We start from the raw sequence: 26,585 nt of genomic DNA, 5'->3' as shown, positions 1-26,585 counted from the left end.
CACATAATTTTCTTGAAGTGTCAGAGCCCTCCAATTCTTCAAACTTCCACCTTACAAACGGAAATTAAAAGTATGGTCCCAGTTGTCAAAACACACATTTACCATAAATAAATCCATTAGTCACTGCAAGGTTCTCTCTCTATGAATTATACTGTCTTATGAGCAATTTTGGCATAAGGCTACTGAACTGTAAAGACTAGCTATGCATCTCTTCCCCAATACTTAAAAACCTAATGCAACATCCTCTGCTACAAAGAAGGATAGCCTTAGAGCAATGTGACATATTTATTATTATAAAGCACTTGTGAAAGTATGTTTTTGTAATATACACTTAACCATCAGTAGACATCATCTAGGCTGAATGAAACCAATCATAGAGTGACTGCACATAAATATAAACACATATATGAAATGTATACACAGGTTTACTGTGAGGAATTAGAAGTATGGTATTTATGTGCTTTTACGTCAGTTACACCACCCAAACAAATAACACTCACACACAAGACACTGAGAATTCCAAAGATTTGGGTCTATTCCCCTTGAAGGGCAGACATAGGCCCCTGCCACTGTAAGTAAAAGAAGTGGTCTGGTTTGCACTCATAAATCCTTTATCCTCTTTCTTTTGGTCAGAGCCCAGCCCACACACCTCAACAATCATTTGAATCTAATCTCTCCTAAACTTGCAATAATATCTTGCATTTGACATGTGGCTTTTAATGTCTGTATCAGCCTTTAATAGCTCACAATTTGTGGATGCTTAGCTTTCAGGGAGGGAGTGGGGGTTTCCCGGTAGAGACGCAGATAACTTTCAGAAGTTTCACAAACACAAATCGCTTTTCTTAACTGCCGTTCACCGATCATTGCATGATCCCACAAGCGCACAGACTACCTGTGAGAAATGACAGCTCAGGATTTCTAAATTCTAGAGTTTAGAAATAAAAACCATACATAGGGAGTATTGGAAAACAGAGCCAGGAAGTGCTGACATTTGACAGAAAAAGTTATGAATAAAGTCGTCTTTATAAATGGCCTAAATATAAGCAATGAACCTGTATTTTTTTTTTTGGTGCAGTTTGCCAAAACTCAGTTTATTACAAGATTAGCATAGTTCTTTATGCAAGCATTGGGTTTTGCCTGTCAGTAACTTTCCAAGATATCCCCCCAAATTTGTTCTAAATATTACCACAAAGCTTCCACTTCTGTATCCACAGATATCTTTTACTTCATTTCTTTTCTTACATGTTCTGTGTCTCAAAGATGAGCTAAATGAAGTTAAATGACCCCTTTAATACCTCATTATACAAACAATCTCTTCACAACATAACAAAGAATAAGAGATTGATTTATATTGATATTTACAGAACAACAAAAGGAACAGAAGCAATACATAAAAACACAGCTGTCAATAACAAGAGACGAAAATAAGCACATTATTACTTAATATTACCAAAACACATGAGACCTTCCATTCAGTTTTACAGTCCTAGGAGAAAAGAAAGGGTCTCTCTCACGGTCTGGTGCAGCGTACATCCTAGGTGTGAAACTCCATGGATTTTCCCAGGCTCTTGCAACACTACACGTCCATTTCATTCTTTGGCTTTACCTCAAGGCCAAACTCAAACTTCTTGTGATGAAGGCAAGGCAAATTACCCAAAATAAGTACAGATACATCTCAGATAGGTAAAACGTTGTGCTGAAAATACACAGTCAGCTACATATGTCCTTCTGCCACCCCCCTCAGATGAAAGAGGACAGCTCTGTGATATAACATCCCTTCCTGAGATGCCACCATTATGAATGTTTACTAATTGAGGAATGTTGCCACCTCAGTATTACGACTGAAACACTAAATACAGCAGACAAAACTTAGTTCTGTCAGCTACCCAAACCATTTCTCTAAGTCTGCAAAAGGCATACTTTCGGATCATGCAAATCCTATTACAAAATGCTCTAGAGTTTTTTTTAAGACATTCTTACAGAAAAAACTCAGCTCTTTTGCCTGAGACAGTGATGGCTCAAGTTATGTAGGTCCAAGCAGGTCTGATGAAACATGGCACTAATTTGCAAGCTCACCTGTTTAACAGCGTACAACTCAATTTACCACCCCAACGATGTGAAGTGCTAACCACCTGCTTCACACACTATGGCAGGGACGGGACTGCTCAGCCGACAAGAGGACACGATTATAACTATGGCTTATTGCATGTCTGTAAATCCTTCTGAAAATCCTGGCTGTTTGGTGGTGTAGTTTAACCTCAGGGACAGAAGCTCATTCCCTCCCTTCCAAAAACATGAGACGCTACCATCCAAGGGAAAGGAAATCTCTCACAGCTGTTTAGTAATAAGGGCCTGCGCTACACTCCACAGCATTTCTCTCTATATCCATCAGAAAACAGGAATACAGCCAGCCACTAAACCACTGTACCTAAAATACCTAAAATACTTTCCACTTGTTCTACTGGTTTGAGAAATACATGTTGCCTTCTACCTGCCACAGCAATCAAGTTTGTAAACCTGTAAATATTAGCAGTGAATGTATACACAGAGGGGGGAAAAAAGTATCGAAATGTAGCTTGTTTTAGCAAAACAAAGCTAATCCATCAGGAGAAAAACACACCCCACTTACTTATCCAAGTTCAGAAATGTGTAAATAGGATTTGGACGTAAAGGACTTAAAATACACACATCTATCTATTACTCATGTAAGAGGTCATTTGGGAAATGGTTTTCACACAAACTGCTGCAGTCTGTCGGTGACTTCTAAGGAATATGCAACAGGTAACTAAGAAAAGCAAGCTTGCTGTCTGCAGGCTTACATTTGCTGGACGGTTGTCATATAAATTCATTATCCATGCCACTAGAAAGTGTTCAGAATTCCACAAATCTGAACAAAAAAGACACCACCTAATTTAACAACAGTGCAGAACATCAGATAGCATAATGCACACTGTAATGCTTTGATGGACTTCAGATCTGGAAGAGCAAGAAAACCCAACCCCAAAACAACTGATTTGCCTGATATTTTCTGCCAACCATGAATATGGCCCTGTTAAAAGCCCCAGCATCAAGCTCTGGCTACTCGGGCTAGCAAAAGCTGAGTTCATTACAAGTACCTGTATTCTCATTCACTAACTGTGACCAGCACTTGGTGAAGCCTGAATACACAACCAGAAGCAAAGTTCTACTCTCCAGCCTGGTTCAACAAGTCCAACACGCTCTTATGTATTTCTGTCCCTCTTGCTGTTGGTGTCTGCTTTGCCCCACTCTGCCTACCCCAGTCTGGGTTTTATCCATCTCCTGACCCACTGTCCTCCCGTCCACTTCCTCAGGTCTCTGCATTTCTGATGCAGCGCCTTCTTGCTTCTCCTTCCAAACTGGAAGGAGCCAACTGCGCAGAGAAGGCAAACCTTCAGATCTGCCGCTCCTAGGATGAAAGGGAGAGCGGTCCTTGAAAGCTGAGAGGAGACACTGGGAGAAAGACCTACCAATTTCCTGCTAGCGTAGGTAGGAACATGCTCTGAGCCCACCTGGGCACCTCCCAGTTGGTCTATCAGGGCTACAAGGAGGCAGACTATAGTTGATGTGGGCGAAATCTTCAGCACATGTTAGGAAGGAAATGCTAAGCACATCGAAAGTATTTTTCCCCCCACCCCAGATAATAAAGTAGCTAATGTCCCCCCTCTCCTCTCTATTCCCACGGCTGCTAGAAGGACGACAAGCGGCAGACCACAACATGTAATCCAGATTTGCTACAGTTTTTTCATTGAAATGGTTTCAAGAACTTCGTAAAAGAGCAGGCAAAACAGTTTATTTTCCCCTAATCTGATTCTCAGATTAAACAAGTAAACTACTTCAGACAAATTTCTCCCAAAGAAAAACCAGCTTTGAAAATATAAGCAACTGAAAACAGGATTTTTATTTTTTTTTAAAAAAGTACTACATGGCCTTAGGAAGGCAGCCTTATCATGACCTACTTGTGAGTGCAAATGCTGCAAGACACCACCTCTGAGGGCAGTATCCAGGTAGTTAGTTGTAAAATACTGTGATAAACTACAATAACACATACATTTGACTTTCTCATCCACACTCAGGCTACTGATCCATCTCCACTAGCATGACTGTGGAGACAACTATACTTGGCATTCTACCTTTTTAAGCCGAAGCAGGCAAAACCAACCAACCAAAAAAAAAAAACCAAACTCAACAAGAACAACAAAAAAAACAACCACCCCGCAAAACTCCCAACCAATTAAGTGACAGGCGAAAGCATTTTTTGCATTCTTGCAAAAATTCTATCAATGTGCATTATAAAATTAATAGTATATGGATCTTGTCTAGTAAAAAAAATATTATATTTGATATTGCACTAATAGAAGTTTTATACAGCTGTAGGCATTTATTTTCCTACCTTCACAACAAGACAGACATTTGATTCTCAGCTTAAATATTGAATCTTAAAACATGTAAGAACTCAATATTTGTAAAAAAAAAAAGCCTGAATACTATGAAATATTTTATATGAGCTTGTTTATTCTATGTTCCTCTACAGAGCCCTGTGTATATGACTTAAATTTTATTTATTTATTTATTTTTACTTACTGGCCTCAGTTATCTTCCTACATGTACAAACCTCTAACTTTGTAGATGAAGAGCTCAGGAAAGCTTCTCTTACCCTTAAAAAAAAAAGAAAGGTGCATTCTACAAATGCGGAAAAAGTACGAAGCACTTCAGTTAAAATTTGTTACATATTCTACTGTTATTTGAGATGACCAGCACAATTTGCTCCTGCCACTATCTTTACGGGCAAGCAAGCCAGCCCAAGTCTGTTCTGATAAACTCTTTATGTGACTTCACAACATATGTTCACCATGTGTTCACTATCCACAACAGATAAGTCACAGATTTGGGAAGTAAATAATTCTGAAACCAGAAACAATGACTTCTCAAGTAACCACAAGTGAAAACTGACATATGGAACACACTGCGTTAGAAATACCAATATTGCTAATACTGTTGTTTACCTGTTGTGCTAACAGGTTGGATTCTAACAAGTGAGCTAGTTCTGAAATAAAACAGCTGAGAAAGGAGGAAAAACAAACAACCCCAAACAAACAAAAAACCCCCCACTGATCCTCCCATCATTAACTTATTTAAAAATTAATTAAATCACCTACGCTAATCAGCATGGTACAATTTCATGGAAAAAAAAACATTCAGAGAATTATAATTTACATCATCTTTACTAATTCTCATATTACAGAGCAAAGTTGGCAGAAATTGCTCCATCTGTAATTTTTTCTCCTGGACTATGTGGATAAAAATTATTATTATATTGCCCAGGGTTGGATTCAGACAGAAGGAAGATAAAACTATATGCAAGTGTCTTTACCATGGACACAGCAGCTCACTTGAGCATTACTTCAAGTCCTGTATGTAAGTCAAGGTATCACATTCCAGGAATGGTGATATTTATTATGGAGGCATCTCATAATTATTTTACATAGTTTATTATTCTACATGGAAATAAAATGAGCATAAGCACATCTGAGTAGCCTTGAAAAAATGCAGTTACCATAATGTAAAGATCAAGCAAAATCATGTTTTCCCTTGTTGTATCAGCAAGACATAAACAAAGTTTATCAATTTTCAGAAGGAAATTAGGAAACAAAAGAAATATGAACACAAACAATTTTTTTTTTTTTCTCCTCACAGGAAGGACAGTGGTCACCTACCTGATACAAGTCCACACTGTGGCCAGCATGGTGTCTCCTTTGGACTAGATTGGGGTGAAAAGATATTCTTCTCCACCTTCTTTACACTTTGGATCATCACCTCATCCTCACAAGTAACATATTCCCAAAGACGCTTCCAATAACAATCCGCCTGGAGTTCCATAAACTACTCAAGTAAGTATTTCTCTCACAAATTAACTACAGCAACGCACCACAACAACCAGGCTTTCAACTAGTAGCTGACCAGACAACTGGCAGGGGAGAGGACGGGCTTATTTCACAGCCTTGCTGACACGGTACCTTCTGCCTCCCCTTTCCTCTATTCCCTCTTCCCGGGTACCACACTGTGCAGTTTCACCTGCCACCAAAAAATAAACATGGTTTTTCTCCTAGACAGGTAATTTTCCTGCTGGCTTAGTACCACAGACAGGCTCACCGGGCCAGCACAAGTACAGGAGTGCAGCAGGGAGGGAAGAGGAGGAGACCACCCCATTTAATGGCAGCAAACTGTTAACTTGCTTCAGCTGCCTGATCTAACTAAGCCTAAGGCAGTAACGTGTGAAGAGACCGTAAAGAGGTTAACTAGCTAGGTTTTCCAGAGGCTGTGTTTTCAGTACCTGCTCAATAAAGTTCTTGTATTGTACGCAGCATGCCATGAGAACACAGATATTTCATTTGGATAAATTACTTAAAAGACATGTAAACATAATGTGTTCTTACCGCTGGTGTTAAGTAGCATGAAGTTTTACGGTAAAAAGAGAGTAAGAGACAAGTTTGCCATTCCTGAGGAATCGCTTTTTCAAGATACTTGGTATTTTGACACAAAATGAAGACCACAAAATACCACGTTTCTTGTATTCAAATATCCATAGCAACTGTAAAGAAAGATGGTCTATGTCAACTTCCCAGAACCCTTCTCTGGCTGTAACCAGACTGCCATATGCTTTATCATAGTAATAGGTGAGGGAGAGTTGAAGCTTTTAACACCACTAGTCAAAATCAATTTTAGTTTTGCTATTCTACATTCACAAATCTCCATTATCCCTACCCACTCCTGGCATTTCCCACAAAAAAACGTTACTGAGAAGGGCAGTAAACCCTAGTGTGAACATAAAGTTTTTTGGTTTGTTTTGTTGTAAATGAAATGGAGGAGGGAAAATACATTATTTTTGTTTTGTTTTACATGATGTAGAATACAGATCAAAATAGGTTAGAAAAAATAAGCCCCAGTCAACTCCCCTGGGGTGAAAAATTGTAAAGCCAAATTCTCTCAGGTGAATTTTCAAAACTGCAGCAATCCAGCCTTTAAATAATCTTTCAGCCTACAAACTAGTTAACACAAATTAGAAAAATAAAAGATAGCAATGCAACCTCAGCATGGTATCTCCACTGTTACTGGAATGCAAAGACTGCAAGCTCAGCCCAGAACTGTGCTGTAATAGAAGGACCTACAGATTATTTTGAACCATTACTTCATATCCAGCCGTGGATTACATGCCAGAACGCTTCAGCCAATTTGGAGCTCAAACAATGTGGCTGCCGTTCAGTTACAGAAGTCTACAGTCTTCTGTATGAGTCCACTAAAGTCTTCAAAGCTAATTACCTGCCTCAATGACAAGTAAAAATATGTATAATGAATAGAGATACTGCTTGCCAAAAACATCATTAAAAATCGGTTATTTAATGTCACTAGCAGTTTTCCCTGTGCTGCCTCAGTTATGCACTGGAATGCAATCCAGAGAAATCAGAACAACAGCCACCGGCTTCAGAGACAAAAATGATCAGCAGCAAAATTCACAGCTGAAATGTAACAATCTTTTTAGCAGTCTAAAGACAACTACTGCCAGCTAAGGCAGTCAGACTTTAAAGTCATTTTCTCAAATACTAGAGAGTCTGTAACCACAGTGTTCTGCATAAACAGAAGTGGTAGGAAATGCTACAATATCTCTTTTGACTAAGTGCTGGTCTATCCTCCTTAATGTAAGGAAATACCTTAAACGATTAAAAAAACTCAATACTTTCCAGAACTATTCCAGCGCCTCATCTGCCATAACCACCTCCCTTCCTCCTTTAGATTAAACACAATGAAGAAGTGCCAAAACATCACAGTGGATCAGATATGAGCTAAAGGAAAGAGAAAGAGGCTGAAAATATAGAAAATGGGTGCGTATCAGCGGTTCTTAAACTTATCAGACCAGCGCATCCCCTTCCACTATCAAAACTGATCACTGATCATGAATCTTTTCACTTTGCCTTTCAGTACAGTTTAAAAATGAGTGTATATGTACATGTACTGGTTTATATAAACACACATACACAGGCATATTGGCTTTTTGTTATGATAATGCCCAGGGTCAGAGTAAGGCTAAGGACCAATTCTCTGCTCTTTACCTGGGTACACAATATCCTAGGACTTTCTGAACAGGCCTGAGATTTTCACCAGCAGCATAAAGGTGATGCAGGAAAGCTACACCTTCACTGCAGCAGTTAACAGCTATTTGTCTGAACCTAAAGACCGGAGGAAAATGAAGTTGAATTGGTTTATTGAACTTGAAATGCTCCTGTAAGCCACGTAGTTAAAGCACTGTCGGGAGGAGTCTGAAGTGTGAAGAAGGGAGGAGGGGAAGAGGCACCGCCCAACAGCCCCACCTGCAATCAGTTAAAATGCAGCTCCACCAAGCTTCAAGTGTTGAGAGCTTAGAGAACGCTATAGAGCCCTATAAGAAAACCTTACAGAAAGTAGCCTTGATAAAAAAGAAATATAAGAAAGAAAACTCTTGAGCTGTTAGTCTTTCTGCTCATTAGCTTAGTTATTCTGAAAGTCATAAATTCAAACCTTTTTTCTACTCCATGTATGCTGTAGTTGTGCAGAACTGACAGCAAACAAACAGCAATAGATCGACTATGCTACAAACTGCAGCGTTAGCCTCAGCAGTTACGCAAACGTACAGAAAACGCAAAGTTCCTATAGGCCGACACACTTCTCTCGGGTCAACTAAACATTAAAAGTATTCTTATCTCCTTGCCAATTTTAACTGTATGTGGTGGCAAACAAAATCAATACGAAAGAGGGAAGTCTTGAAAGACAGCAGCTCAACCCCTTCCTGTAAGCACAAAATTTCAGCAGCTGCTATCTCGTTAACTACTGCAAGCTTAAAAAGACATTTTCTCTTAACCCCTATGAAACTGGGTTTCAAGTATTCAAAAAGCAAACAGAAGCAGCCTATGATGACTTTTGAGCTACAAACATTGTGAAACTGAAGCATGTGAGGGGGAAGCAAAAGAGTAATCAAAGTTATATGACTTTGTGATTCGCCATCTTAGAAAAACTAGGAAAATAAATACTTCACATTGCTAAGACTCCCAAATTACCACTGAACATACAAGTATGTTGCTTATCTGAACAGCCTGTGAGATCCCAGGCTGGAAAACTGATTACAGGTTCATAACTTCAGTCAGAGATTGTACGTCACATTTCAATTCACAAAACAATACACTTGAAGGATTCCAGTCAGCAATTCCCAGCTGTCAGACCTGTCCTTAAACCTCTGCTAATCCAAGCACACTTCTCACATGAATTATACATACTGGAGTAATATGCAACCAAATGCCATATACACACAAGTGTTTAAGGAAAAATGAACTCTGACTCCTTTGCTACTTACAGCCTTTCCTGTTTCAGTGTCTGTATTCACTAAGAGAATCGTATGCACTGACACCAGGTGTTACTTAGTTCAGGTAAAATGTATGCTACCAGGTGAGCATGTTTTAACTAATAGGTCCCAGATGTTTATCCTGGGATAAGGGTGAAGTTTCATAAGAGGATTCAGGTGTTGTAAGACTGTGCTGCCCATGGGAGGGACGGTCAAACAAATCATAGATCTGATCCAGCTGAAAACTAACCCAGAAGTGAAGGAAGAACTGTGTCTGTCTTCTCTTCCTGCTCGGTGACCCAGCTGCCAGCGGAGGTACAGGAGCAAGGGCTGGCATTAGCAAAGGGAGGCAGCAAGAAAGCATGGCCACTGACAAGGGCATGAAAGCTGAGACTTCTTCAGTGGTGGCAGCCCAGGTTTTCACCAGCTTAAGACACTTGTGAAGCCTTAAGCTTTAGGTCAAGTTACTGTAAATTTAGGTTAACCAAAATACAACCAATCGTCTGAACACAATGACACGTTAATATTTTTGGCTCTGTGTTATCAGAATGAGTTTTGGCCGTGTTCCAGCCAAAGTTTTTCTTCCTGAACTTGACAATGCCTAGAACTTCACTGTAGGACTTTAAACGCCTGCTATTTGGTCAGGTTGAAGCCTAGATTTCACTATGACTGGCTACTGTATCTCAAAACACAACTTGCCCTGCTCCAGCTATGGCTCGTAATAACCTGACCCACTATCTTTTAAAGGGACACACTTTCTATCAGAGCACATTTTTTTTTAACTGAAAAAAAAAAGTTTTAAACTGAAAGAGGGTAGATTTAGATTAGATATTAGGAAGAATTTCTTTACTGTGAGGGTGATGAGACACTGGCACAGGTTGCCCAGAGAAGTTGTGGATGCCCCATCCCTGGATGTGTCCAAGGCCAGGCTGGATGGGGCTTTGAGCAGCCTGGTCTAGTGGGAGGTGTCCCTGCCCATGGCAGGGGGGTTGGAACTAGGTGATCTTTAAGGTCCCTTCCAACCCAAACCATTCTATGATTCTGTGATATAAAGTTCATTAGAAGGCTAGTAGTGCTTGAAGTGAAGAGTCTCTCCATTCCTTTCATTTTGTTAAACTGAAACCTATTGTGCTGACTAGCTGTAAAAGGAGGTCAACACAAAAACTCCTTGTCCTACAGGACAGTAATCACACAGGAGCATCAAGCGTGAGTTGGTATGAAAAGGAGAAAAATAATGGGAGAGGCTGTGCAGTAAGAAAGACACAGAGATCCACCCTTATAGGAAGAGTGAAATAAAAAGGGTTACATGATGACTCCTCCTATGATGCATATGAAAGAGAAGGCGCATTTCTGGCCTGGGATTTAATTCTGGTATCATTCCAGTTTTGCATTTACTACTGACTGTACCCCAGCGTGAGCAAGATCAGACACAGCTTATTAACTGAAGAGATGCTTAATCCTACTTAGTCATCAGGCATGAGTAAGGGCTACAGTATTTGACCTCTTGTGGAAAATAAAAAGAAACACCTGAAAAATCATCTTTCTTTTTCATCTTTGCAATGCTAGAGAAATAGACATTTCCTATAGTGTAACTGATGAACTCCTGAGCGCCTGTGAAGTAAGTTAAACAGCAATATCACACGAGAAAGAACACAAGAAATGTGCACAGGTTTACAAAAATACACACAGGTACATCTTAAATACAGCAGGTGTAAGCTTTAAAAAACTACTCACAAAACTGACAGCATTCTTTGGCAATCAATTTCATTAATGACATTATCCATGAATCACTAAGACAAACTAAGATGTTACACTTTTCACTCCGCATACTTTTTTCAACAAAAACAGGAGACTAGGGAGGAGGGGGGAACTACTTTTCTGTGGTGGAATATCTACCAACAAGGAAGAAATATAACCACATTTCTATAATTCTGAACATGTCATTCTGTCCCCACACAAAGCAAGCTGAAAGGATTGGCCTGCCCATTTCCCTTCCCTCAGGTAGAAGGGCAATGTGATCATTAACTTCCATGAGGCAGTGCCCAGAATGGGTAAAAAGCAGTACTGGAAAATACTGTATTTGCCAGCCGTGTTTTCTCTAGCTTTAAAGTAATTCTGAATTGGCATAGTATGCTTTGGCAGGGGAACAGAAAAGATGATCTAATAGGTCATTTGACTTCCGTCACTAATTTCTGTGATCTAAATAACATTTTATGTTTACGGTGTTTAAACTCAATTTCCTAAGGACTGGTTTTAGGGTTAGAAATGGTCAGTATGACAGTAGCAATCAAACCCATAATGGTGCTAAATAAGAAAAGTCTTGAACAGCTTTTAAAATAGGAAAAAGTAGCTCTATCCCCTTTATACGTCACAGTAGAGCTCAGATGTGAATAAATGTGCATTAGAAGATCAATATGGTAATTACAGATGTAATGTTTCATTGGACAAAAAAAAATACAAAAAAATGCACAATAAGAACAGCAGTGTGAAGAGTAAGAAACAGAGGTGATAAACTTGCAATATTTATTATGTATTTGGCTATTTATTGTATACTTGGCTATTTATTATATACTAAATATACATTATTTGTTTTATATATAACATGTGCATGTGTATACACACACACACAAAACGTCTCTGAACCACACACAACACAACAATATGGATGCAGAGCCAGAAGACTCTTGCACTTAAAGGAGGAAGCAAGAAGGCAGATTAGCTCGCAAGGAACCAAAGAACTGAAATAATGTGTTGATATTTCCTGGAACCAGTCCGAAGATGAGCAGCAGAGTTTTGGATCAGCTGCAAATTTTCCCAATACTTCCTTTGAAAACCAAGCTGGTACAGCATTCTAATAATCCAACTCAAAGGCACGGAAAACAACTTTGGCTTTTGCTAGGCTGAAATGGGGGCGGGGGGGGAAGGTCCTCCCAGACATTTAGAAACCATTTTAGTTTTTGTGTACATTCCCATCAATGCCTGTATAGGAGCAAACTAGTTCTGAAACCCACTGTTCTCCTCAAAAGGAAGAGGTTGAAATAGTTATAAATCCAGATATTTCAAAATTCAGCAAGTGAAAACTTGGTCTGTAACAAGACACAAATTCAGAGTAGATCAGCAATTCATGAAATACAGCCAAGCCTATGCTCCTACATCCCTTTCTGAAAAAAAGGCTCCCATTGATAACTGCTTGTCAGTTGACACAGAGTCCTAAACAGTGGAAACTGCATAATCCTTTTCATGAACTCAGGGAAAGAGGGTGTAAACTGTGGGGGTGGCGATAAGGAGCATTGTACAGCCTGGAGAGTTCGTACTCCATCAAATGAAGAAAATCAGCATGCACATCTAAATGATAATTGTCTTCTAAAGACATTTTTTACCCAGCTTGCTGAAGGACACCTTAGCACCTGCATCAGTACCAGCTTCTGGGAGGTTCTGTTGGGTGACTCCTGCCCTGACCCGGCACACGTCTCCCCTCCCTTCTCAGCAGCTCTCCATTTGGAGAGGGACAGACGGATGGATGGACGGACACACACACGCGCTCTCTGATAATACTTTCCTCAGATTTGCCTTGATAAAAAAGAATCAGAAACAGTATTTCTTGCTACCCTCGATGTATTTGTTGTCATGTAATCCAAACTGACTGCTTCATTTCCAAATTGTGCACTTTAGTAATCTGAGGGAAGAATTTAATAATGATTTTGTGTGATGAGTAAAGCAGTAGCAGATCCATACAACTGTTCCACTGTAAACCTCTCAGGTGGAGTTTACTAGAGAATAAAGAAAGGGAGGAACCCCCAAAATGTAGTTTACTGTTTTCTCATGCCAAAAGAAAATGTTAAATGAAGTTGAACAGTTTTGGTAAATAAAAATTATGATGCAAAAACCCCATGAAACTTACCAAATTGTTACGATTGCTAGAAATTAAGTTTTTGGGTTAGGTTGGGGGGTTTTTTTGGTACTATAAAAAGCACAGATGTCTCAAAAAAAATACTTTTCATTGGCTTTAAATGGAGTGATTTCTCAGGTTTTAAGGATGACTTTCATGTACCCATGAATGTTCCCTAACCTTCTTAGACATTAGACAAAAATCATAATTAAATTCTACAAGTGAAACAAAGCAGATAGTGTTTCTAAATTTTTCACTAATGCTCTTAAGAAAAAAAAGGTTGATGGAAATGGGTCATTTTTTAATAAAGTATTAGAATTCCTCTTTTTAAGATGAAAAGCACAGTGCACAACGAGTATATTTAAATAGCATGAAGACTGTAGCACAAAAATTCAGTTACGATTAATTTCATAGCAAACTACCATTTAATTAGGCTACTCTTAGCTCTTCAAGTGTCCCAACCTGAAACAAATTAATAATAGTGAGAGCTGTAACTGCACTTCCTCCTTTTGTTACTTTGTTCCCACAACTTTCACATTATAGCATGGCTTTGCATCTCTGCCCCAGATCTTCAAGGGAAGGCCAACAATTGAGCTACTTAACCAAAAATCCTGATCTTTAATGCTTTAGCACACGGGTTTGGGAAGAAGGGGAAAGGACAACCCACCACTGGCAAGGGCCTAGAAGCACAGGAGCTGCTCTGGAGCTGGATGTGTACACAGTGCACCGCAACACTTCCCTGGAGCGGAGTAATTCTCTGGTCTCCTGAGCCTCCAGCCCCTTTCCTGTACCTTGTGGGAATGACACGGGATGTGAAAAGGGATTTGAGGACAGTTTTGGCTGACGATAGACGGTCCCTGCTCATGGAGTTTGATTAGCGACTCAGTTACTGCCCTAAGAGCAGATGTAAGCCCAGGCAAAGTACCGTGGTGCGGGGAGCGTATAAAAGTGGGTATTTAAAAGCCTCAGCCCTGCGGAAAGGCACGAGAAGGGAGAGAAACATGGTTGTGCCTCGCTGGTTAACATCAGGAAAGCAACAAGATGTCAGTGAGGTTTTTCTGCTTCCTGTTTGCGAACCAACCCCCCCTCCCCGCACACACCACCACCACCACCATCCCCTCCGCTTTGTGCGGCTCCTGCCGGCTCTCCCTCCGCTGCCCGGGGCCGCGGGAGCCGTCCCGCTGCTCGCCTCCCGGCCGGGAGCTATGCCGGGGCTGCTCTCCGGCTGGGAGAAGGCGGGATGCTCCTCGGCGGCGGGGCGGGAGGTGGGGGCTGCCCTGGGCGCTGAGCTTTTGTTTGCCGCCGGCCAAGCCAAACCCACCTCCTTGCCCCCCGAAAGCGGGGCCGGGGGATGGCAGACAAAGCGCCCGGCAGGACAGCGAAGGGGCAGCGGGGAAGGGGTGCTGCCCGCCGGGCTGCGCGGCGCCAGGGCAGGGGAGGAGCCGGCAGGCACCCAGCCGGCATCACGGACAGGGGAGGACGGGCTCGGCCCGAGATAAACACATTGCTCCCTGCTTTCGCATGCCGGGGGAAGGGGGGGTGGGGAAGAGCCACCGCCGGGACGGACGCCTCCCCGCCGCTTTGTCACCGAGACACCCCCCCCCCCCTCACCGGGCGGGGGCCGGTGGCAGCTGCCGCCCCGCCGGACCCTCCCGCGCAGCAGGGGAGGGCGAGAGGGAGGGACGTGCGAGGCTTATAAACCACACGCTGCCATCGCGCCTCCCTCCTTCCCTCCCTCCTCCCCGCCGCCCATTGTGCGCCCGGCAGACGGCGAAGACCCAGCGGCCCCGTGCCCGCCCCCGAGCGCCGTGTACCCTCGGCACGACACGGCCCGGGGCGGGGGCGACGGACGACGACACCTCAGGACACACACAGGCTTCTCCCCCCGCCGCAGAGTCGCTCGCCCGGGCAAACCGAGCCGCCGCCGCAGCCCAACAGAACGACGGGCAGCCGCGACCTGCCGTCAATAAGGCCCAGGGGGAGTGCGGGGCCCCGGCTCCCCCCGCACCTCCTTTTATTATTCATCATCGGTGCAGCCTGGGAGTGGGAAACTCCGCTTCCTACTTGCCGCTACGCTCCTACCGGCTCAGCCTCCGCCCCCTTCCCCCCCCCCGCCCCGCTCCTCGCTAAGCTCCTTAAAACCCAAGGAAACTTTAGGAAGCGATTCAGCTGGCGTGGGGAGCCGGGCTCCTGCCAACGCCGGGGCAGCCCAGGCGAGAAACCTGCCCCCAACTTTTCCTCCTGCTGGCGCCCCAGCCCTACGGAGCCGACTTCCACCCTCCTCCTCCGCGGCGGGATTTAAAAAGGCGACCGGCCGCCCAAAGCCGCACGCCCCCCGCGTGGAAAAACCGTGGGGAAACACGCAGGCACACAAAACCCTCCTCTGGCTTGTTTCAGCCCACGCCGCACGCTCCTTCCCTCTTCCCTCCCCTCCCCCGAGGCAGCTCATCCCTTCTGAAAGAGACGAGGGGGGAGAAAAGTTTGCCCGCTGCCCCCCAGCTCCCCGTGAGAAGTTGCGAAGCCAGCCGGTAGCCCCCAGCTCGCCCAGCCGGCCCGCGGCCCTGCCGCCGCCAAAGTTGAACCGAGCCCCTTTCACCCCTCCGGAAAACAACCTCCAGCTCATCCCGGCGAGAGACTCGGAGCGGACAGCGACCCCACCACCCCCCTCCCCGGCCCGCATCCCCTTACCATGATCAGAGTGTGATTCCTCTGCTCCGCCGTGGCAGGCTCGGCATCTTGCTGCTGTTTGCTCGGATGCTGCTGCTTGCTGCCGCCGGTGCCAGTGCCGGTTTTCTTGGCCCTCTGCTCCAGGGTCCGCTGGTAGAGGCTCACCGTGTCCCTGCGCTCCAGCTCCAGCTGCTCCGCCTGGGCTTGCTGGTACCTGCTCTCGCAGTTGACATGGTGCCGCCGGCAGCCCTCGATGCGCTGCCTCAGCCGCTCCACCACGGTGCTGTGCTTGGGAATGCCGCCGCCGCCGCTGTTAGCGTTATTGTTACCGGGAGCGGCGGCGGGAGGACCGTGGGGAGTGCTGTTAACCCCGATACCGGCCCCGCCGGCCCCGCTGAGGCTGCTGTTCAGGTTATTGTTGATGCAGATACTGCTGCCATTCGCGGCGGCAGCGGGGGCTGCAAAATCCCCCATCCTCTTCCCCGGGCACACTATTTTGGAAGAACTTTTTTTATCCTACCCTTCACACACACAGAGTCTCCTCCGGGGTCCTGATGGGATACTTTTTAGAGAAACGGGGGGGGAGGGGGCACCACCATGTATCAGGGAAACAGCGATCCCAAGCAAATGTTTCTCTTTCCCCCCAGCCAATCCCTCTCGAGAAGCTCCAAAACATTAAAAAGAGAGAGGGGGGGTGGGGGGGGATAAAGAGAGAAGGTGCTAAAAGGTTATCACCACGAACACAACCAACAAACACACACACACACAAAAAAAAGAAGCACAACAAACTGAGCGGCAGCAATTCGGGTAGCAAACTCCAAGAGATATCAGACCAGTTCCTTTCCTCCTTTTTCTTTTTTATAATCCATCATTTCCAAATAGATTCCGTGAGATTTCCGGAGGTTTTGCCAAAAGCCTTCTCTCCCCATGGATAAACACACGCGCCCCTTCACATGCACCCACATAGACACACACACACACCCGCTCACACGCACGTTCGCACACACACACATCCAAGCAGAAGCGCACGCCGGGCACACACCGCACACTCACTCGCACTCCCCGGCATCAAAAGACAGGCCAAGCCGCTTTCTTATTGTATTTTCCTTCTAGAAAAAAGTTTTGGTGTTTATGCCGCACCGCGTTCGCAAAGTACTTTGGCTGCTCGGTTGCATTTCAACAGGAACCTAAATAGCAAATCCTCGGGCTGGGGGAAGTAAACATATGAACAATCCGGGCCGAGCTGGAGAGGAGAAAAAAAAAAGAAAAAGAAAAAAAAAAAGTAGAGCTCTGAAGTCTTTGCAAAAAAAAAAACAAAACAAAAAAAACCCAAACGCCGAGCTGATACAGCCTAACGCTTTGCTCCGCTTTGCTTGCTGCTGCTGCTGCTGCTCCTCCTGCCACCATCACAATGATCAAATGCTCTCCTCCTCCACCTCCTCCTCCTCCATGCCAGCGGAGTGATATCAGGACAGGAGCGCTGGGTAAACACCGCAGCAGCAGCAGCAGCAGCGGCGGCGGCGGCTCCTCCAGGCCGTGAGGCAGACCCGGGGACAAGGTGCAAAACCCGGCACGGACGTCGCCCAGCAGGAGCGGACATGGCGCTCCCCCCCCCCCAACCACCACCGGGGGCGGCGGCGGGCGCGGCGGGGCGGAGCGGCGGCCGCCCCCGGGGCTCCCCGGCGCCCCCCCCCCCGCCCCGTCCCCACTCCGGGGTGCAGGCGGGGCGGGCGGCCGCCTTTACCCGGCCAGCGAGAGCGCTGTGCCGGGCACCGGGGAGGATGGGGGGGGGACACGACACGGACGGACAGCGTGTGTCCGGAGCCCCCCGGCAGTCGCGGGGGAGGGGCCGGTGGAGGGTCCGGGAGGCGGGAGGGGGGGCAGCACCAGAGCGGCGTGTGCCGTGTTTGCCTGCCGTGTAAACTGTTGCATAATTGAAGGGGAAGGGAGCGCGGAGCCCGGTGCCTCCCGGAGACGGGGCTGAACTTTCTATTTTAAACAAGGAGGAGAAACATGACACGTCGGGCAAGGAACATTTTTCCGAGCCAAGGGTGGCTGCCTCCATATAGAGCGCGGGTGATTAATGGATCGAGAATAACATCCCGGGAACCCAGTTTAAGCCGTTTTTGCAGACAAAGCTACTGCACGCAGGATTTTAATTGATTGTTATTTTCTAACTAGCACTATGAGATATGCGCTTCCAATTCTTTTTTTTTTTTTTTAAATACACCTATATAAACCAGAATTATCTCGGAGAGACAGCCTTGTTCTCTTAATATGCAGCTGGAAATAAGGAAAATTGGGAACTCATACATTAGTCATGAGATCTGATTTAAACCATCTTCATTTCTGCCATTGCCGATTAGCATAGGATACTATTTCTAAGCTACTGGCAGTGGCAAAGAGCTGTCTTTGTCTTCTTTTAAGTGCTCAGCGATATGAAATTTGGTTTTAATTTGCTCCTTTTGCTTCCTAACTATGTTGAGATGGAAAATAATAGCAGACAAATAAAATTAGTAATTAGTACCTTCCCCAGTGTTGGGACTAATGAGCATGTCTTCCCCCCGGCCTTAAAACTTTTCTCTAGTATCAGTTTGAGAAGTGAAGCTGCTTACTGTTCTTTGTCATCACCGCTTACTGCTTTATCACAAAACAAACAGGGAAAAATTATAGTTCTGCTCAGAAGCAGCCAAAGAGCGAGTGGAAACTGCAAAATCCTGCGTCATTTGCAAAGATCGGCATCTCTGTTAATTTTGAGCCGGGGGATGTGTTACAAACTCTTCAGCAACTATCCATCTGACTCCACAAGACAACACTATTATTTGGTTGTGTAGGAATAAACATGAAAAGATTGAATGTAAGAACTGGGGGTGGGGGGGAAGGAGGAGGGGGCTTTCTTGTTTGTTTTTTTTGATTGTTTGTTTGTTTTTCACTTGAAATGGAAAGTGCCAGCAGGCCAGAAAGGGAGGCAGCTGTGGATTAGCTTCAACTTTTGAAAAAGTAGTTTTTGGGTTCCTCCGCAGTGCCCCCTGCAGCCCGGCAGCGTGAGTGCGGGCAGCCTCGCTGAAAGGCCGTACGTACACCAGAGAAATCCACAAAAAGATAGAAACGCTTCTTACACCCAGCGAGTCAGAAATACATGTAAAAGTAGCGGCTTGGTTTGTGGGTTTTGTTTGGGTTTTTTTGCAGGCTGCTTTTTGATACATTTTATAGAAGTTGTGTTCTTTCCCTACGACTAGCATAAATAGCGTTTGTCAATCTATACGAACTCACACAAACACGCCTTAACTTTCAGTACATCACTTTGTCAGCAAACATGGCAATTTTTTTAAGTGCATGCCGGACTGTTATAGAATTAAATTCCAGCCTCTTAAAAATTTAGGAATTTTTTAATCCCTCAGCCAGGTACCTTGGTTGTGCCAGGCTGCACAGTCCAGGGGTGATGATTTGAGTAACAGTTTTGTAGTAACTGGTGCTTATTGTTAGAAGTTTTGCAAACAGATCAATCACCAGTTTTGTGAAAAAAAAAAAAAAATCTGAATACATTCTAAAAGCAGTTGATTCTGATCAAAAGATATTTTTTAATTGGCTGAGGTTAAAACCAAGCTGAGCAAATATGTGTCCGTCTATTTCCCCACTCATTTTAAGAGCAATAGTGTTGATACTTGCATTATTTTATAGTACAACCTTTTACTATCCCCTATATCGAAAAACAATCAATAGAATCAGCATTTCTTAAAAAATGTTATTTTACAGCTGTCATCCAGCACCTAAGAGCTAACTACATGTTTTCATCCGACAGGAGAGTTTTATTTTAAAGCCAAGTATCGAATGGCAATTGTAAAATTGCATAATAGAGAAAAGATTTCACAGTTCATTTTTGCATCACTTTTATTTTAAGGATACTTAGACCAACAATTACCAGCTTCTGAAAACCTAAGGCCAAAATGAGCTATTTAGGAAACTACTTAAATTCAATTTTTGTGAAGGACAACACTTCTGGGAAGTCAACGGTTTTGAATAAATAGAAATGGGAAAAAACCCTCAGAAAAAGTCCTGGGCAATGCAAGAAATAGAGAGATCTCAGCCCCGTTATACTACTGATTATTGTCATCAAAACAGATGTTCTTCACAGCCTTGACCAAACAACTCCGTTCTGTAATGAGACACAAGTACAGGCTCACTCGTGATAGATGTGTGCACTTATGTGTATGACCATGGACTTACGCACACTCACCTCTTACGTAGTAATTTATTTTGCACGTACAAATGTGTATGTTTGCTCTATACCTTTTACACACCCACGCATCCCCACAGCCCCCCGCACATCAGCTTTAGAAAACTATCTTCACAACTGGAATTTCAAACGAATCACATATATCAGAATTCCAAGTGATGTAAGATGAACTTGCTGATGCCAGCAGTCGAACACTAATGCCTACCGATATCAGCTGACAGGACACTAATTACCAGTTAGAGGAGATGATTGCTTGGTAAAGGATCTATTCAGTGAGTTACGATTTTGAAAAATTATAAAGCACAGGCCTGATCTGTGAAAAGATACGCAGTATGAAAATACAGCATACGTTCTCAAGATGATTATCATGACAGAGATCTGTCTAATTAGGAAGAATCTATTTTAATGCTAAGATATGAAAGAGCCCAGCTGGGAGAGGAATTTAGAGGAAGACACAGAAACATGACTGTTAAGCTGACAGCAAGTGCAGCCTAAGCATGTTCCAATGACAGCTTCTAAAAAAAAAATTCATCTCAGCATTTAATCAATAGTGGTTTCAGAACAAGTGCAGCCTTACAGATAATCTAGCTAGTCATATTAGTGGGAGGAGCTCCATAAATAATATAGAAAATACGCCTTTGCAGAGCAACATACTGAAACCACTCTCCTATTGTCAGCTGAGCTGGGGGTTATCCAGTAGATGGGCAACATTAAAAATATCACCATGAGGATAAATATGAATCCCACTCTATTAGAAACCACACTTTAGTTCCTGGCGCTGCCAGTCAGGTTGGAAACTGCAATCGTTGTGGCAGCAAGTTTCAAACCATCTTGGGCAACAGATTAACCTTCAGAGTGGCCGCCTGGGTAGACACCTTTCTGAAAGCTCCTCCTATAATTACATGGTTTATGTATAAATCCATGGATGACATGGTGACACAGGCATCTGCTGGAAGGTGAACCTAGAGTCAACCATGCAGTGTGTTCGCTGATACAACTTTGAAAACCAGCTAACAGACACTTTTTGGGTCTGCAAGAAGCAGCTTGCTTAAACAGCAAAAAGAAGACTTCTGCTGAAGCTTCTCTTGGACACAGTGCAATCTAACAGACCAAACCAGATGTACTTCAGTTACTACCACAAGCTGTTTAAGCACGTTGCCTAATGCATCCATAGTCAAAAAAGAATAATAATGTAATTTTGAGAGTAGTTAAAGCAAAGGCATACAGTTGAGGGTTGACTGAAAACAAAAAAACCCCACAACCTCCATGAATGTATCTGTGAAATCCAACTACAGCATGGCAAAAATTCTCATGACAGCTGGGAGCAGCCACGAGCTATGGCTGTCAGAACATCCAGAGCTGTAGGAATTCTTCAAGGGATGATCCGAGTCTGAAGCAAACAAAGTTGCTGTAAATAGTTAAGGAAAAAGTCATCAAGGCTGCAAAGGAAGAGAAGAACAAAATAACGAAGGTAGGAAGGGGAAGCAACAAAGAAAATCAGAAAGCAAGTTAAAATTAGAAAAGTCAGAGCTTTAAGGCATTGCAGGAAGTGGAGTGATCACTATGTGTAAATACAAGCAAAACCAAAACACCCTCAAAACTACACACTTTCTAGGCTATACATTTAAAATTGTACAACATAGGGAATCCAAGTCAGAATTTTTACAAAATCTTACCAATTGTGAACAACACTGAAGGCTCCGATTCAGCAAGGTGTTGCAGCAGGATAGGCACATGGATTGAGACACACACCCTGCTAAGTAACTCTGCTGAATCGGGGCTGGAAAGGAACGAAAAATGTGTACTTGTTCTCTCCTGTCCTGATTATAGATCGGTCACAAGAAGAACATTAAATAAAAAGTGATTACCATGAACTGGCAGTTACCCACGCACTATCCTGTCAGATTAATGTTATTGAAGTACATCCTAGTTTAGGAAGCAGAATTAAGATAATTGGTCCCAATATACCACAGTATGTCTTTCTGTTATTTTGAAAATCTGGTTCTGGAGCTAAGAGCTGTAGGAGATATCCATGGAGAGAGACAGGAGAGAGCTTGAAGGGGGGAAAGGAAAATCCTTGCTCAGGCACAGGCCCCATCTAAGCCTTTGATCTGTCACACTGATCTCAAGAGAATAACGGGGTTGGAATGGAGGAGCCAGGGGGGTGAAGGTGGGCGAGAAAGAGAGAGAAGAAAAGACACTAGGAAAAATCCCAGAGAGCTGCTTCTGGGGGTTCCTTGCAGCTTACACTAGAAACATACATGAAGGAACTTAAATGTCTTTAGCCATTCTTATACCGAGTCTGCTCAGTAAAGACTGCCCCATCTCCATTTAGCTTGAATTAACAGGGCAACCAACAAAAAATCCCTCATCAATAAAATGGAATGCCAACTTTGGTGACAAGGAAGCAGCTGGGGGAATTTTATTTTATTTTTTTCCCCTCCAAGGCAGTTACTGTTTAGATGTCAGCCATTTATAAGAATTTCAGAGCGAACATGATCACTTTGAATTTTCTGAGCCAGAAGACAGCCTTAACCTATTGAAAACTACGGTTCATCCTCCTTCATATGGGAGACTGATGATTCATATGGGAGACTTGTTCTGCAATTCTTGGCATAACCAATCAAGTTTAACATTCAAACAAGAACGTTTTTATAAGTTCTTAAATCACAGGGAAACACAAATAAAGGGTCATTTTCCACAGCAGTCATTTTTTTTAAGTTCAGTCTTCAACACAGAGAAATACTGTATTTTCCTCCCCGTGCCAGTGTGCTGACCAACATCACCATTGTTTCATCAAAACTGCTATAGTTTACAATCTACAAATATATAGCATACATTTAAGAACCTATATTAAAAGTACATCACTGAGATTGCAGTCAATGACTTCAAACCCACCAAAATCAAAGCCCTTGTGCAATCTTTATTTGGCTTCCTTGCGCAATCCACAGTATGATGAAGTCTTCAAATACACCCTTACACACTATTTTTCCACAGGATGTTTGCTTCATTCTGTACACAGAATTGTCAACGCTCACCAGTGAACAGCTATTTAATACATTTTTCCCTTTTTGTTCCATGTATCACCTCGTATCTATTTACTAATTCAAACCCCGTTCACAGACATTCATTTCCTCAGAACGGCCACCATTACTGCTCCTGACTGTTTCACATGTACCAATAAACTGATTTTCACGATTCATTGCAAGTGAGAGGACAGTGCTCTTACTCATGTTAGAGACTGGAAACCGAAACAAAGAAATTGAGCTTAAAAGGTTTTGCTAAAATGCCTCATTTGAGCTGATTTTTTAAAAGACTTAAACAATTTAAGGTACACTGTGTTTTACAAGAACAGCCCACATCAACTTCAGTTGAATCTGTAGGAGTTTAGCATTTCTGCTAGGCAGGAGCCCTTTCTCAAGTCAGGTACCTGGAAAACGAGGGACGCAATTAGCAATCATCTGCAAGAAGCAGAGTTTACATGAACTGAGTAGCATCACTTAAGACAGCTCAAACATTTCACGTCAAATACATATTGTTCAGTAAATTACAGGCAAACCCAGAAATTAGACCTTATAGAAAAGAAAGAAAATACTACACGCTGTTTTTCAGTAATATTTTAAAAGAAATCTTTTTGTTCCACTTTTTCTGTAGACACACCTTTCAAATAGTCTTTGCTGAAGCAAAGTCAAAATATGCTCAATTTAGACTGCTGAGGGAAAGTTTACCTGAAGCCAGAAAATGCTAAAGAGATAAGACATTAAAATAACAAGAAAATCCCTGAAAAGATACAGAAAAGATCCCTGTTCATGTTTGGTCATATTAGCCAAAATACAAAACCCAGTAACTACTAGCTACATTAAAAACCAAGCCTGCGTTCAGGCTATTTCCAGAGTCACTTAAGTTACTAGACAACATTCATCAGAAGTCTAGGACGCCTCCCATCTTAGCTCAGGCTTGCAGTTAACTAATGGTTTACAGCCAACAACAGCTGATTAGATTCCAGTTAGACAGGAAAAAAATCCTTCTCATAGTATGAATAGTGAGACTTTAAATAGATTACTTATGGAGGCTGTTGAGTCTCCATCACTGAAAGCTTTAGGAACAAGTTAGACAAATTTGTCAGTATGGACACAAATATAATTGATTTTGCCATTGTGATGGATTAGGTGAGTTCTTAAAGTTCTTTCTGATCCTAACTTTTCATAACATTATGATTATTTAGGGAGCTTGAAAGTTATTAATATATTTAAGCTGTTAATAACTTCATTTATTTAGTTCTGACTTTGGTTTATAATGAGAAGGTTACATACGAACTTATGCGTTGGTTCAGACCACAGGGCCATGTAGCATGGAGCTCTATCTCCCACAGTAATCCATGGAGCACATACTGGGTGGCAGCCTTCAAATGTTTTCAAGTTAGGTTATGTGATTAATCTAGTTAGTATTCTCTACAGCATCCCTTCCAAGGTTCCTTCCAGTCTCTCCTTCCATCCCTATAAACTCTTTGATCCAGAAAATCATTTGAGGAAGAGTACCACAGGTCCACATAGGTTGTCTGAAGAACTGGTTCCTCTGGTTTGTTCCAAATGAAGCTCTTAGTAACTTCTTCTGATATCCCTCATGCTTGTAGTAGAAGAGACAGTGAAAAGCCCACTCCACTTCTCTCCGGACCTCTCAGTTCTGCCGACCTCTTCTTACAGTCCCCCTATGTCATGTTTTTTTCCAAATGAAGATTCTTGGCTATTCAGTGGATCAGAGGAGTTCCTTGCATGTTGTAATGGAAGTCACAGTGTATCTCTGATCATCCTTGTAATCTCTGAATACTTTTCAGTTCTACTATGTCCTGTCCAAAATAAAGAGACTGGAACTGTATGCAGTATTCAAGTTTGTAAACACTGGATTTTTACAGGAGCACATGCACTTGAACAGTAAGCATGATAATCCTCTCTGTTCTCTACTTGCTTCTTAATAATTCCTGAGTTGTTATTTTTTTTTTCTTCAACTACTACTAAGTGATATTTTCATGGAACTGCCTAGCATAGCCCAAAGATCTTGTTCCTGAAGACCTTTGCGACAGCTCAGAAATCACAGAATCATAGAATAGTTTGGGTTGGAAGGACCCTTAAAGGTCATCTAGTCCAATGCCCAATGATCCAAGATGTGAAGATAGGACTATTCTTCCCCCCAAATGTATCACTTCACAATTACCTACACTGCACTTTACAATTGCACCTGTTGTTTTATTGTACAGTCAACCTTTCTGCAAGCTGTGCAGTCTCCCTTGTCCTTACTACCTTGCATAACCTCCTATCAGCAAAGCTTTGTCACCTCACTGATTCACTTCCCTTCTCCAGGTCATTTAAGAATATATTGAGCAGTACAGGTCCCAAGATAGACGCCGTATGGAATTTCACTAGTGATCTTCCTCCTGTGCAAGAACCAGCCATTTAATTCCATACAGTGATGACCTACCCACCATTCACATCTTTCAAATCATATTCTCATCCATTCCAGCACCTGCCTTCCTATGCCAGTGACATTCTCATGTTGCTTGGTTTTCCTGAAACACTTCGATAAAAAGTTTTGTCAAAAGTATTTTTGAAATCCAAGTTGACTGTATCAGTCAGATGATGCTACATATCACTGCCTCCTTCAAAGAAGTCAGACAGCTTTGTTAACTCTCACGGATTAGATAATATTTGTTCATGTAGATACTAATTCTCTCTCTCATTACAATATCTACTCATTCACCTGGAACAGATATCAAATTTTAGTTTGCTGGACACTCTTGGAACCTTTCTTAATGACTGACATCACATTTGACACCTTATGATTTTCATGTACTGAGGAATATAGAAAAGAGAGGTTAAATGCAGCTATTAGTAGATATTTCATCCCTGAGTTCTCTTAGAATTCTCAGGTGAATCCTTCAGATCCTGGAGATTCTTCTGTATTCATCTGCCATTTGTACCATTACCTCTTCCAGATACTTCAGTTTCAGAGACACCCCTGCAGACTTCCCTGAATGCCCCAAAAGGGCTCTGGAAGGACAATTTCCCTGATTTCCTCCACAGTGAACAAGGATGCAAATGGTTCAGCTTCTCTCCAGTGACTTTGTCCTCCCTGAGAATTCATTTTATACCCCTGTCATATTCAGGCTCACTGACAATGTTTTTTTCCTCCTGATGCACTGGAAGAAGGATATTGAACTATTTTTGATTCTCTTAGCTAGTTAGGTATCAGACTCATCATTGGTCTGCCTAATAATAATTTTAACAGTATGTCTGTCAGTGTCTATGATACTTTTTGTTTTTTTCATTTAGATGTGTCTTTGGCTTTTGGAAGGACGCCTTCCGCTTTCTAACAGACTCTCTTTGCTGTTTGGCCACAACCACCTCTTT

General features: G+C 42.9%; 1 protein-coding gene and 1 long non-coding RNA gene across 6 annotated transcripts in view; both read right to left on the bottom strand.

Moving 5' to 3' along the window:
* The window catches only part of MAML3 (mastermind like transcriptional coactivator 3), a 247,797-nt gene extending 230,053 nt beyond the window's left edge, over positions 1–17,744 (bottom strand). For 2 of the 5 annotated variants that reach the window (XM_074588923.1, XM_074588924.1), the window contains exon 1: positions 15,966–17,744. In XM_074588923.1, the coding sequence (XP_074445024.1) occupies positions 15,966–16,418 (453 nt within the window). In that variant the 5' untranslated portion in view covers positions 16,419–17,744. Of the gene's footprint in view, positions 1–4,602; positions 4,779–5,735; positions 6,186–15,965 lie in introns of those variants that run through there. The other 3 variants (XM_074588925.1, XM_074588927.1, XM_074588926.1) reach the window with 3 other exon arrangements.
* A 2,068-nt stretch (positions 17,745–19,812) lies between these two features.
* The window catches only part of LOC141743883 (uncharacterized), a 66,441-nt gene continuing 59,668 nt past the window's right edge, over positions 19,813–26,585 (bottom strand). Inside the window, exon 4 of the long non-coding RNA XR_012587237.1 lies at positions 19,813–21,620. This is a non-coding gene — a long non-coding RNA (uncharacterized LOC141743883). The remainder of the gene's footprint in view (positions 21,621–26,585) is intronic.

Source organism: Larus michahellis, chromosome 5 (genome assembly GCF_964199755.1).
Source record: "Larus michahellis chromosome 5, bLarMic1.1, whole genome shotgun sequence".
NCBI classification, from domain to species: Eukaryota; Metazoa; Chordata; class Aves; order Charadriiformes; family Laridae; genus Larus; species Larus michahellis.
Note: the sequence above shows the minus strand (reverse complement) of the source record. Positions and strands in the feature narration are given on the sequence as shown.